The sequence below is a fragment of the Branchiostoma floridae genome, chromosome 8 (assembly GCF_000003815.2).
Source record: "Branchiostoma floridae strain S238N-H82 chromosome 8, Bfl_VNyyK, whole genome shotgun sequence".
Taxonomy (NCBI): domain Eukaryota; kingdom Metazoa; phylum Chordata; class Leptocardii; order Amphioxiformes; family Branchiostomatidae; genus Branchiostoma; species Branchiostoma floridae.
Window position 1 is genome coordinate 6887833 of NC_049986.1, and position 13948 is coordinate 6901780.

Sequence of the window (13948 nt, forward strand, 5' to 3'; positions counted from 1 at the left end):
CGTCCACGTCTTAGAATCACAAGCGCGGGCGTTCAAGGCCCATCTTAATCTGCTCGATGTTATATTCTCACCAAAAATGGTCAATTTTCTTTCCATCCAGCATCACAAAAGCTATGATCCTAGTATGCTAGGGGATATCCTTATGATATTAGCACAAAAATCAAGTGGGCGGTGTTACATTATAGTAATACAGCCTGTCAAGGTCCTTTTTCCTTTCAGGACTCCCACGCATGGCGACAGTAAGGCCAGGACAAACACTGCTGAGACTCCCAGCACCATTAACAATATTACACACCCACCCACACACAGGAATATACATGAGCATTTAAACTCATTCAAAAGGCGGGAGGTTAGCCTCTTTTGGCAGCGCATACGTCTTTCGAAAATAGTTTAAGCTTGAAGGTTTTTTGTCAATATGCAATCACTCATGCAGGTTTTTAAAAGGAACTAAAGAAAGTTAAGTACTTTTCAACAGTTCCATAGTGAAGTTAAACTGATTCAAGAGGTACTGGTTGGAAGTTAACCCCTTTTGGCAGCGCCTACGTCTTTCAAAAATAGTTTAAGCTTACAGGTTTTTTGTCAAGATAGCAAAAAATGTGCCATCAATATGCTATCATTCGTGCAAGTCTTTTAGAAGGCACTGAAGAAAGTTAAGTCATTTTCAACAGTTATAAAGGATATGTTGAAGAAAAAAACCCCATCATTTCTGTCATCACAATATATAAGATTTGTTTAAAATCCAACTAACATACCACCATGCCAAATTTCTGGTATATGTTATAACATGCTTCACAAAATCATACATGTACTCAAGTGTCCAGGTCTGACTTCTTTTTAATACTGTAATTCACCTTGTCTTCTCGGTACCAAACTTTCACGGTCTGAGAAAATTTAACTTGTTCTCGGAACTAAATGTTCACAGTGAATGAACTATTTGTTATTGTCACCAAGACAACTTATTTGGTAATGATACGTTCATGTTACAGTCGTCACCATAAAAACCGTGAACATAAAAGTATATTTGAAAAAATCAGGAATTACAGTATGATATTTTGTATCTGTATCATTCTGTATAACAATAACTGCCCTTCTGCGTAATGCCAGCTCGAATACAGGTTTGTTTTGAGCATATATTCTGCAAGGTTTATTCAGAGGTTTACTTTGAGCACTGCCAGCCCCTTTCCAAGGCCTCCATAATATCAACAAAAATCCATCTCTGCCTATGCTGCCCACGGTCCCTTCTAGAGCAAGGCTTAAGTGGTCCTGATATAAGTGTGCTTGCACTCCTGACCCGATCCACTTGGACACAATAACCTAGACCACTAAAACACACTGATGCATGGGGATTCCTTGACGTCATTTGAAAGTTAGGATCGAAACACTTTCGAAAACATTCCCCCCCCCCTCAAAAAAAAATTCCTTTCACGTCAAGTGTTTCCATTTTACACGATACTACAGAGACGGAATTGGCACTGGAAAAAAAGTGCTTTCAGATCCTGGCACTTAGGAATGTCACAAAGGTGACACTTGTGCTAAGGTTGGCCATTATTGAGGTGCAATAAGGTGACCGTTTGAGATAAAGGTACAAATTGAACTGGATTGCCGGTCTTAACCTTTTTCCCACCGCCAACACTTTTACTTATGGAGATTTGGTAGCGAAATATACTACTTCAGTGGGGTAAGGGTTAAAAGAGAAGATTGCCTATGCTACATCAGTATAACCATTGCCGTAACACTTGGGAGTCCTGCAAATTGCCTCTTAGTACATACATGGCTGTAAGGCTCTACCTTATGGAGTATTGATGGTCAGAAAAGGATTATGGTCGGACCGCAGCCTTGACGGCAAATTCGCGTGTGGGTGGACGGGAGACTTATGCATGTTGTCGTTACGGATCACATCAACAAACACGCTCAAAGTCGCCTTTGTCTCTGTCGCTTTCAAAACCCAATCTAATTGCAAATCCTGTCTGTGTGAGAGTTTCTCAGAAGTGGTTTTTACAAAAAAAGTATCAAAAGGAGCTTTGTCTCAGAAGGTAATGTCAGAGGTCGAGACGGTTTATGTAACGTCCCTCCTACACAAGACATGAAGTCTGACAGGATTAGGTGTGGCACGAACAAAGGGAAAAGAAAGCTGACGGTATCAAATTAGGTTAGCTCTTGCCGCAAGATATCACGTTCCTGGAAAGTCAACCCTTTGGGATCGTCATTTCATGCAGTGAAAAGAGTCTTCTTAAATCATAAGTTTGTTCTTGGTCTTGGCTTAAGGTTCATATTGTAATTTTCTTATAATCTATACTTGCGATCCCTTTGATACAACACCTAAGATCTTGAAGCTTTCAAGAATGCCATTTACCTTTGTAAGTTTTACTTCACTTTATTCCAAAGGTTTAGAAAGGAATTAGGATTTTGATGGAGGACTTTGTAGATGTTTGTCTAGAACTTACCGTCATCTGTGACTTGGCACTTGGTCCCGTCACTCCGTATGCTGGGTAGTCCTGATCTGCTGCCATCTTCACATTCTGTTGTAATCTGCAACACAACACAGTAGCACATTAACATCATTTGTTCACTGTAACTTTAAATGTGGAAAGAAACCTAAAGGGTATAGCGATCCTGGGTTATACCCAAAGAGGGGTGGAAGAAACTTGTAATGTGGAGATTCCAAGCGAGCTCACCGGAGTGAGATTGAGTGAGTGAATGAGTGTTGTAAAAATCCTGTTTCATAAAATCCTTCATACACTAGTAATGCTTTATAATAAGAATTGGTTTGTTGGTTCAATCTAAGAACACTAAAAAGTAAAATACATCCCAGTGTCTTGTGCACAGCAAAAGATACTGAATTGCCCACTTTAGAATAATCCATAATTATACAAACATACACACAATTACAAGGGAATGCTTATCATACAAGGATTAAAACACAAATACAAAAAAAAAATTCTTATGATACAAAGTAGTGAAAGAAGACTGCAATAGTGGATGCTATCATAGGTATTCAAAAATTGAGTGAAATATGGGATAGCTTTTGCCAGTGGAATACAAAGTTGGTGGGCACATTTTAGATTTCTAGCAGGGATTTCCTATTGGTGAATGTACCAATTGTACCGTTGTGAATGTGTAGGTGTTCCAACAATGCAAAGACAAGTAGGGAGAAGACAATACACACAATTAAAACTTTCAGCAGTATAACCGTTATTTCAGCACCACGGCCTACGCAGTCTACATTAACATCTCCCCATTGTCAAGCATCTTTTATGTTCCAGCCATACGATTCTTTCCTTAAATTGATTTTAACTATGTGGGTGTTTGGTGCAGCTAGGGAGGTAGTCCCAGTTTTCTAATAAACCTTGCTGTAAAATCAAAACCAATGAAATAAAGAGGTCCTCACGGCCTACGCAGCTGATGAAAAACAATCTGTTCTTATCATATGGGTTATCTCCAAATTGATTTTGACTGGGTGGGTGTTAAGCTAGGGAGGTATTCCCAGACTTCCCATAAACTTTGCTGTCCATTCATAACCAATGAACAGTTATAAAGTTCAACAGACCACACAGCTTATAAAAAGAGTCTACCATTGTTATGAATCTTTTGTGTTAACCATACAGATATTCTTTCAAATCGATTTTGACTAGGTGGTTGTTTGATACAAATAGAAATATATTCCCAGTTTTGTCATAAGCAGTGTTGTTCACGGGGTGGGTGTTAAGCTAGGGAGGTATTCACGGATTTCCCATAAACTTTACTGTCCATTCACAGCCAATGAACAGTTATAAAGTTCAACAGACCACACAGCTTATGAAAAGAGTCTGCCATTGTTAAGCATCTTGTGCATTCGAACCAAACAGATATTCCTTCAAATTGATTCTGACTAGGTGGGTGTTTGATATGGATAGAAAGATGTTCCAAGTTTTCTCATGAACATTGTTGTCCATTCACAACCAATGAAGTTCAGAGGTTGCCACGGTCTGTGCAGATTATGAAAAAAAGTCTTCCCATTATCAAGCACCTACAGACTGTGTTCCTACAATATGATTACCCAGTAGATGTGGAGGTATTCTCCGATTTATAAACTTTGCTGTCCAATCAAAACCAATGAAGTACAGAACAACGATTATTTCAGCACTATGGCCTACACAACAACCATAAAAACAGTCTGTCCATTACCAGGTACCTACTGTGTTCCTACATTATGACTGCCCAGTATGCAGGAGTTTGGTACAGCTAGGGAGGTATTTTCAAACTTTGCTGTCCAATCAAAAGCAATGAAGTACAAAACAGCCATTATTTCATCACCAAGGCCTATGCAACTCCCATAAAACAGTCTTCCATTGTCCAGCATCTGCCTTGTTCTTATCATACTAGTAATCTTCAAATTGATTTTGACTGGCTAGGAATTTCATACAGCTGGTATTCCCAGATTTCTCACCAACCTAACTTTCCATTCACAACCAATGAAGTACAGAACAACCATTATTTCAGAACCACGGCCTACACAACTATAAAACAGTCTCCCCATTGTCCAACATCTGCCTTGTTCTTATCATACTGGTAATGTTCAAATTGATTTTGACTGGGTGGGCAGTTCATACAGCTGGTATTCCCAGATTTCTAACCAACCTCGCTTTCTATTCAAAACCAATGAAGTACAGAACAACCATTATTTCAGAACCACGGCCTACACAACTTGTATAAAACAGTTTCCAATTGTCCAGCATCTGTCTTATACTTATCATACTGGTAATCTTCAAATTGATTTTGACTGGGTGAGCATTTCATACAGCTGGAAAAGGTATTCCCAGATTTCTCATCAACCTAACTTTCCATTCACAACCAATGAAGTACAGAACAACCATTATTTCAGAACCACGGCCTACACAACTTGTATAAAACAGTTTCCCATTGTCCAGCATCTGTCTTATACTTATCATACTGGTAATCTTCAAATTGATTTTGACTGAGTGGGCATTTCATACAGCCGGAAAAGGTATTCCCAGATTTCTCACCAACCTAACTTTCCATTCACAACCAATGAAGTACAAAACTGCCAATATTTCAGAACCACGGCCTACACGACTCCAGGACCTATAAAAACAGTCTTCCATTGTCCAACTTCTTCCTTCTTCTTATCATACTGTTAATCTTCAAATTGATTTTGACTGGGTGGGCATTTCATACAGCTGGAAAAGGTATTCCCAGATTTCTCATCAACCTAACTGTCTAGTCACAACCAATCAAATACAGAGGTTACAAGACCAACCGGAAAGTTCTAATTGCTCCCAACTCTCGGCACAAAATGTCTGCCTCCCAGAAAAATGGTTGGCGGGAAGATTTCTATTGATTAAACTCCTGGAGATGAATGACCATGGCCAGGTCTTTGTTTGCATCGATTATTCCATTCAATTATTACAGGGTCGAATTTTCTCTTTTATTACCACAGGAGCAGTTGTAAAGAATATGATGAATCCATAGAGTTTACCAGTGGAGTTTGTGACTGAATGGTTGCTGAGAATACTAGTACTGTAAATGCAGAAATGTTCGTGGTGGATTAATGTATGCGGATTTTGCGGTGACCACTTCACCGCGAGCATAAAACCACCGCGAACCTCTTTTCTACCGCAAAATTAAAATCACTGCGAAAAGTCCTTTTTCCCGCTACTGCGAAATTAAATCTCCGCGAAGTTAAATGCATTTACAGTATCTTATTTGTTTACACTAGTTACTAATGGAGTCAAGCTGACCTAGGAGCTACTTACATAATGTTGGTTTTATGTAAGGCTTGTTCCCATTATTGTTGGGAAGCAAATATACTCACGGATGTGCTCAAACTAACCTCATCTGTGGTTTCTTGGAAAAGAAAAGTTAAGTAAATACCTGTAAAATACAGACTATTTAGACTACTGTAAATGCATTTAAATTTTGTGGAGATTTAAGTTCGTGGTAGCGGGAAAAATGACTTTTGCCGTGGTTTTACGTTCCCGGTAGGACCATGCACTGTAGTCTCTTACTGCCATGGAAAAATGTTCGTGGTGGTTTTAAGTTCATGGTGAAGCGGCCACTGCAAAAAACGCGAACCCTAAACCACCGCGAAAGTTTCAGCATTTACAGTATTCCCTGGCGTAATGGTATATCTGAAAAGGTTACAGTGAACCAACAACAAAGGCGGCATTCTTAGATATTCTCCACTAAGATTATCAGGCATTGAACAGTAGGCAGTAAAGCCTCAAGAAGATTCTGAGTCTTTTTTCCGATGCCATGAATGATGCAATCCCATCTTTTTGTACAATGCTAGCCTGGCTATGGTATCCAACCTATCACAGTTGCCCAGTGAGAGGACGAAGAGACTTGGCAGCTTTAATAGGCTTCAGGGTTTTAGCTAGGCATGCGTCATGGCATCATCTGGACACGCTTTCCTTAAAAGAAGAAGTTGGACGCACTAGATGCCCTTACACTAGGGAGCAGATCCTCTGGCAAGCATGAAATTCTGATTGACCAGGGATGCCACTAGGTCATTTGAGGTGACAGTCTTCTACTGTCAGTAATTTTGGCCCTCAGGATACCTTAGAATGCACCATTATAACTTAGAATTACTAAAAACTCTGCACCATGGAAGGTGGATGCCCCAAGACCCCCCTTCAATGGTCACACCTATATCACTTACCGCGACTCACCAAGAAATTTGGACCCCCATGATAAAATCCTAGCTAAAACCCTGATAGGTTTGGATACTGCAGTACTATGACAGGCTGGTATAATGCAGCGCTATGACAGCCCACTACACCTGATAGATAGCATCCCTGCCCGTTAACCAAGGCTGTATCTGATGCCTAACTCATCCATCTCCCCTGCATGTGTGCTTATTGCCTCCCTGGGGAGATCAGAGCAAGACTTGTACGACCTTCAATGGTTTATGATTTCCTACGGGAGGATAGAAGAGCACAGGAGCTGAGATGGAAGACTTGTATTCTTCAGATCAGGGTCCGTTCTTCCGTCCTTTGACGGAAATTTGATGCTTTGGACAGACAAAAGTTTTGATCATTCCGTCATCTGTGGCGGCCAAAAAACGGCTTGTAGTTGTAGGGATATTGATTGAACCAAGCTGAGTCTACCAGCAAAATTTGCCCCACAAAATAAAGGAAATAGCATTTCAGAGAGTCTAGATTTAAAAGTTTTCTTGGGGGAGCATGCCCCTGCCACCCTTTGGTCTGTCGCGTCTTCTACAAGATTTTCATTCAAAATCGAGGGGACGGAACACTGCTTCAGATACAGGATACGGCCTTGTGCATATCATCAGGACAAGGCTGCAACTGTCTGTACAGAATGCCAAGGATGCAAGAAGTCTCAAATGTCAGAGATGGGTTGTGAGTGGGAGTGGGGGGGGGGGGGGGTTGGGGGCACAACAACTAGCAGCTGAGAAGAGACAGTGAACAATGATGTATTCACTAGTATACATTTGTAATGCTACAACAATGAGGATGATGATGAAGATGATGATGATGACATCAGCTACTGATGGTGTAGGAAACCAAATTGAACCCAAAGCCTGACCAGTTATTGAAAATAATCATCAAAAACGGTCATTTGGATGACCATTGATTCAAGCTTGTCAATACTTTATATTAACCTTTTTCTAAAGTCTCAGCTTTTAATGCTGTATTTTCTCCCAAAATCTGTTAAGCTTTGCATACGAATGGTATTAGAATAACACTGATCATTTTTTGTGCATAATATATGATCTTCAATATCATGTATAGAATAAAAAGACTGGATGTGATAAATATTGGTATCAACTTTAACCCCCAAAAGACATGCACTTCTTTACTTACGAAAATTGTCACGCTCAGATCTATCTATTCAGTCATATCAAAGTTATCACAACAATGTTCTAATAATATTCCTTTTGAAGCAACTTGCCCTTGGGTGAGGCCTAAAGGGTGTGCGTGTAATATTTTCCCATGGGTATAATTCCTTGTTTGCTGCACTGTGCAGATATGTTGTAATTAGTATTCAGTGTTGCAGACAAATTACTTTTTTCATGTACAAAATCTCTGTCAAAAGACTCAAATCTGTGATGATCATAATCTCTCTCCTTCCATCCTTGCCCCCCTCCCCATACTGTACGATCCTGTACTGCCCTATGTAAAAGACCTAATTTCACGCTTCCCTGGTACTAAGTAATAGATCTCTTCACGTGGCATCACCATAGTGCAATGTGCATGGTTGATAACAGAGTGGATATATCACATCAAAAGGATGCACTGAAAAAGGGGAAAGGTTTTTGTTTCGAGACTCTTCCGATGCCTTATATCATATAATGTTTACACTCACAGCCTGGCAATATAGAAATCAGGGACCTCATTCTATGCTTCTGTTTTCAACTGTCAATGCCTATTCATTAGAGGCTTTCAATTTTGATATTTATTGATGAATGAATTCAATAACTGTTATGAATTATTTACTGGGCTGTGACCTGCCATGACAACTGTCGTGTCAGACTTTGGTAGATTAATTATTCACATGTGTGAATAATCAATAATTAATGATAATAATCAACACCTGTACTTTGAAAAAAAAATCTCACTCTTATTTAACCATGAACAATGATTTTCTTTCCTATCCAAACAGGAAATTCATATCTCTCTCATTAAAATGAATATCACAACTGATATCACAATGACCTAGAAAAAGGGACCCAAAAGTGTGAACACACACACACATTTAAAGAACCACAAATAATCTAGTAAAACCTTCACCTTCTTTGGAGGGTTAAATAACATGAACTTCAAGCTGGTGTAATGGTATATTTCAAAAGGTTACTGTGAACCGACAAGAAAGGCAACATTCTCAGACATTCTTCATCCAGTAGGAATTATCAGACACAGAACAGTAAGTGGTAAAGCTGACGACCTTAGTCTGAGGTGAAGTTTGATGCTAGCAGGGCAGTACCATCCATCAACTTGGTATCCCTAGATACCCCGTTTGTAAAAACAACGGAATCCGATATAGTTATATATCTAGGGATACGAAGTCAATGGATGGTACTTTCAAACTGCAAGAATTTCAAAATATTTCAAAGTATAGCACAGTCCTTCGACTTGCTATTCCAAGATACCCTGTATTTAAAAACAACTGAGACTACCCCATGGAGAAAGGTGAACTAAGCGTTACATGTAAGTCCCAAACCGGAATCATACTGATGCAAAAAGTAATACATGAACCTTACAAGCTGCTGCTCAAATATCCTTCAACTCTTTTTTGCTTTTACAAGTAAGTTTGGTTACGGAAAATGAATTAGTCTACACCTACATCAGTGACATACAAAATGTAGATGGCTGATGGAGTTTGGCTCCACAGTGTCTAACACTGTAATCCTCCCACTACCAACTGAATCATTCAACACTGGGGAAGAGATTCTCATTCAGGTGGCAGGTAGATATACGTGGTTCAAAATGCCATCCACTTCTACTCTATATATCAGCTGTTGATGTCTAAAACAATCAAGACTAACGTTACATTTCCTTGAATGTCATATGAATGACACAGAACTGTTTTCTATTTCTGTCTGTACTGTAGCTACTGTAGTGGTAAAAGATTCTTTTTAAGAATAAATATACTTAGTCAGATATACGTCACTAGATAATGCAATCTGGTACGACCACTGAAAGAAATTGTGCACAGGATGCTAAGAATTGTGTTATGGTGGTCTCTCATGAATGCTGAGTTTCAAGTCAATCTAAAGTAACACAAATCAAAGTTCTGTCTCTCTTTAAAGCAAATATCTTGATATTTTTAGACAGAATAACACACCCCGGTCGGGATCTGCAATGGTAGAATTTCTGATTTTTTGGCAAAGACTAATAGAGGTGGTGGTTCCCCTGATGTATATGTTGTATTTGGTTTCTGGTACTGTACAGCTATGTGGCTCAAGGGCTACAGAAACAGAGATGGGTGCTGTCCTATACACCATATGGTGTGAGAGGGATTTCAACTTTTAACTTTCATTAAAAGGAGAATATGTCAGCAACACAAGTAAGTGACATGTCTTAAGTAGAAAGGGAAGATTTTCTTTTCATCCTCAATAAACTGGGAATTTTCCTTTCATTACCTTAGATCCTGGACACAGCACTTAAGAGACCAAAAGACGGCCAGCTGCAGTCAAAGATTACCGAGCACTTTCGTGAGCTGACGTCAAGGAGGAATGGCTGAGCAGACTTGTAACGTCCCAGTAAAATAGATTTAAGACAATCCCACCTCTTGGAAGAAAGAACTATGATTTCATCCAGATGGCCTTAGTCAAGTGTATTGAATTGTATATGTCAGTTGGACGGTATACCATCATCTAAACTTACATTACAGAACTTTGGTCAAATTTGTCTATTGCTACAGATAAATGTCTTGGGAGATTGAGAGAAGGAATACATGTACGTGTTGCGGTAATTCTCAAAAAGTAAGTCCATGAAAACTTAACAGTTGTAGCTACGAATTTTGAGAACCGACGGAAAAAACGACGTTTTACAACGAGCTCTTGCAAAATATCAGTTCGTTGCCGTATTGTTCTATGACATATGCTGTAATCCAACAGTTGTCTTTTCAATATGGAGTGGGTGTGGATCATATCATACATGTACGTGTTGCGGTAATTCTCAAAAAGTAAGTCCATGAAAACTTAACAGTTGTAGCTACGAATTTTGAGAACCGACGGAAAAAACGACGTTTTACAACGAGCTCTTGCAAAATATCAGTTCGTTGCCGTATTGTTCTATGACATATGCTGTAATCCAACAGTTGTCTTTTCAATATGGAGTGGGTGTGGATCATATCCTGGTGTATCGCTCATAGACCGAGACCATCTTCATCATTTTTGCATTCCTCCCACTTGTCTTCATGAAAACTCGTCCCACAGCAACAGTGATTATGTGTAAGACTCTGTAACATGTGAAGTGACCTCATGAAAATCTAGCTTTTCCTTAATGAAGGCTGAAGAGTGTGACGCACATTGCAATGCTCTTGCTGCACCCCTTGCATTTCTAATAGGCGAGCGCGAGGCTCCCGAAAGTCTGGAGCGGCACGGTTCATATCTTTCCACTTCACTTCTGGGGCGCCAGGATGTACGTATATCAACCATTAGGCTCGCCATTTCCACTGAATAGACATGAAGGCTAGACGAGATACAACTAGAGGTGTAAAATAAGATGTAAACGTCTAAAATTCACACACAGAAGTTGTTGAATGTCCAGATCTCAGAGTCTGGTCACATGAAGAAAGTTTCCTCAAACATTGACATGTAACAATCACACTATATGAATCTTTACAACAGAATTAAAGACCAAATTTACCAAAAATATTGACCCAAAAGTTGCATCAACATCCCGATGCTTCGTCCATGATCAAAACTGTTCTGTCCATGTGTACTAGATAATGTGGTGTGATCTTCAGCCCCCAAACCAGAACGTTAACAAAGAATGCAAACATGCCTGCATGGAGGCAGTCTCAGTCTACTGTGATAAGACTCAAGAACTTGGGTGCGCAGCAAACAGTTTCCAGGACTAAAAGAATATGCTAATCCTGATGCATTATCTCTGTAACCTGCCACGAAACCTGACCTTTTCCTAGGGATATAGAATGTCAGCGAGAATGATCATGCATGAAAAGACACTGAATGAATAATCAACCCACAATTCAGCCAGTACTGACTGGCATGCACCACTACATTTTTCTCCAGCTCTATGTGCGACTGTTATGGGAAGCAGACAAAAACTAATGAACACTCTTATTCTCATGGAGCGACATGTGCATATTCCCACAATTCCATCATTAGCGCATGGGAATCGTGATAATGCAAAGAGGTTACCGGACTTAAGATCAAGTAAAAATCAAAGCTAGGAGCTCGAGATATCCTTAACAGAGTACAAAATCCCCAGATGAAGCAAGTATATATTCAACATAACATGATGGGATAGACAATTTTCGGTCCATGGACTTAATACCACACTACTTTCAGGAAGCAGGTGTCAGTTGTAAATAATGCTGAAGTGCAAAATGAAGCGTGAATGCCGTTCGATATTTCTCCACTTTAAGTGGAACTCGAAAGTTTTAAGCGCGGCAAAAACATTCGTTATGACACAAAGAGTGGCAGAAATATCTGGAACAGAGTTTCTAGAATGCACTACAAATTTCTAAGAACATACTAAGAATAGTCATTCCGGATGATTCCGCTTCTCCTTTGAAGGGGCCTTGACAGACGTCACACTGCAATGTCTGCCTCACGACAGACTATAGACTTACAAAGGGAAAGCTGAGGGTATGCTAAATGTACTTCCAATTCCTACTGTGAAGTTACATGGACCTCATCATTAGCACACGCTGATGGAATACTAACTGTATTCTATTAACAGTAGTGCAAAAATGGACGGGACAACTGAGTGTACAAGATTTGCAGCATTTTGTGCTCGTCTATTGCCTATATGATAAAAGCAAATACACAATGTATGTCAATCACTGAGCCATAAGGCAAAGCTGCCACATGCTGTGCCTAGTTCTTGTGACAAACAACATTTACTGATACTCTGTTTATCATCAGAATTACGTCATTCCTATCTCCATAGCAACTAAAAGGTGTTGCTAGGCGGTTTACCAAAAGATAATTCTCTCAGCTATTTGGATATAATGTTACAAGTACTATAAACAACATTGACAACATTCAATACTGCTGATAACAAACCACACCATGATACAGCATGTCCCTATCTCCTAATACTATCTAGTGATGCTGCTATTAGCACAAGTGGATGCAAACATTTGTCAAATCTAACATTAAAACCTATAGCTTGTGACTGAAGCAATAAGGTTTTGGTCTAATCTTAAGTTTTAGAGTGGCGTCAAAACTTAGGACAAGAGCCAGACAAAAAAGGATCGATGTAATTAAACTCAAGAGACAAGATCAAGACTGAAGACGTCATGAGTAAATTATCATCCATCAAGCTAATCTTTGAATATTTCATTCTTCTTCATTAAAGATACTCGAAGGACCAAATTTAAGATGGACAAAGTGATGAATTACTCATACCTCATGAAAGGCACAAACTGAAAGTAGCTGTACTCTTCAAAATACCTCAGAGAATTCCTTTAAAAAGTTGATGAATGAAAATGAACACACTTGGGATATAGAATGACATTCAGAAAATATTTGGAGGTTAGCATTCTGATAGAATAATAGCATTTTTGCCACACAATCAAGTCTTGAAATCTGTCAATTTTGAAGATTTAGGAGTATCAAAATAGAAATTATATATGGTTAAAGAAAGAGAGTTCAGAGCATATTTGGCGGTAGGTAATTTTCTAATAGAATAACAGCATTTTTGCCACACTATCAAATCTGGAAAACTGTCAATTTTGAAGATTTAGGAGTATTGAAATGGCAGTAATACATCATGTTTAAAGACAAGAAATTACTTCAAGGTACCATGCGTTCATCATTGTTTCCAATGGGACGTTAATAGGAAGTTACAGAATTACATTTTAAATTCAATCATTACAAAATTTCCTTCATAGCAGGATACCAGTATTACAATATTGATATTTCTGATTTCCTTGCTGGACTAGTTGGCCTTGAAGATAATTGAAAAGCAGCTTTACATGCAATTGTCCCCAAGGACATTTGCGGAATGACACAGAGGCCCTTTGGCCCTTAAAGTCTCATGTCAGCGATTTGGAAAGACAAAATTTACTATATAAGCTTGTCTTGCAACTCACTCTTGGAAAATGCAAAGTATAGTGTAATATTTGAGCAATCTTTAAAATGAGTTGGCAATATATTAAATTCATATTTCGTTTCAAGCATATTGATATTTTCCTGAAGTACTGAATGTACGGTAAGTCGTTAAGTGCTGCACTGTTTGCATTAACAACATCTGGGTAAATGCCGTATTTGCTCAGCTAAATATGTACATGT

General features: G+C 39.1%; 1 protein-coding gene across 1 annotated transcript in view; it reads right to left on the minus strand.

Moving 5' to 3' along the window:
* Positions 1 to 13948, minus strand: part of LOC118421652 (neural proliferation differentiation and control protein 1-like) — a 74978-nt gene that overhangs the window by 4767 nt on the left and 56263 nt on the right. The window contains exon 7 of the mRNA XM_035829086.1: positions 2445 to 2529. Within this exon, the coding sequence (XP_035684979.1) occupies positions 2445 to 2529 (85 nt within the window). The remainder of the gene's footprint in view (positions 1 to 2444; positions 2530 to 13948) is intronic.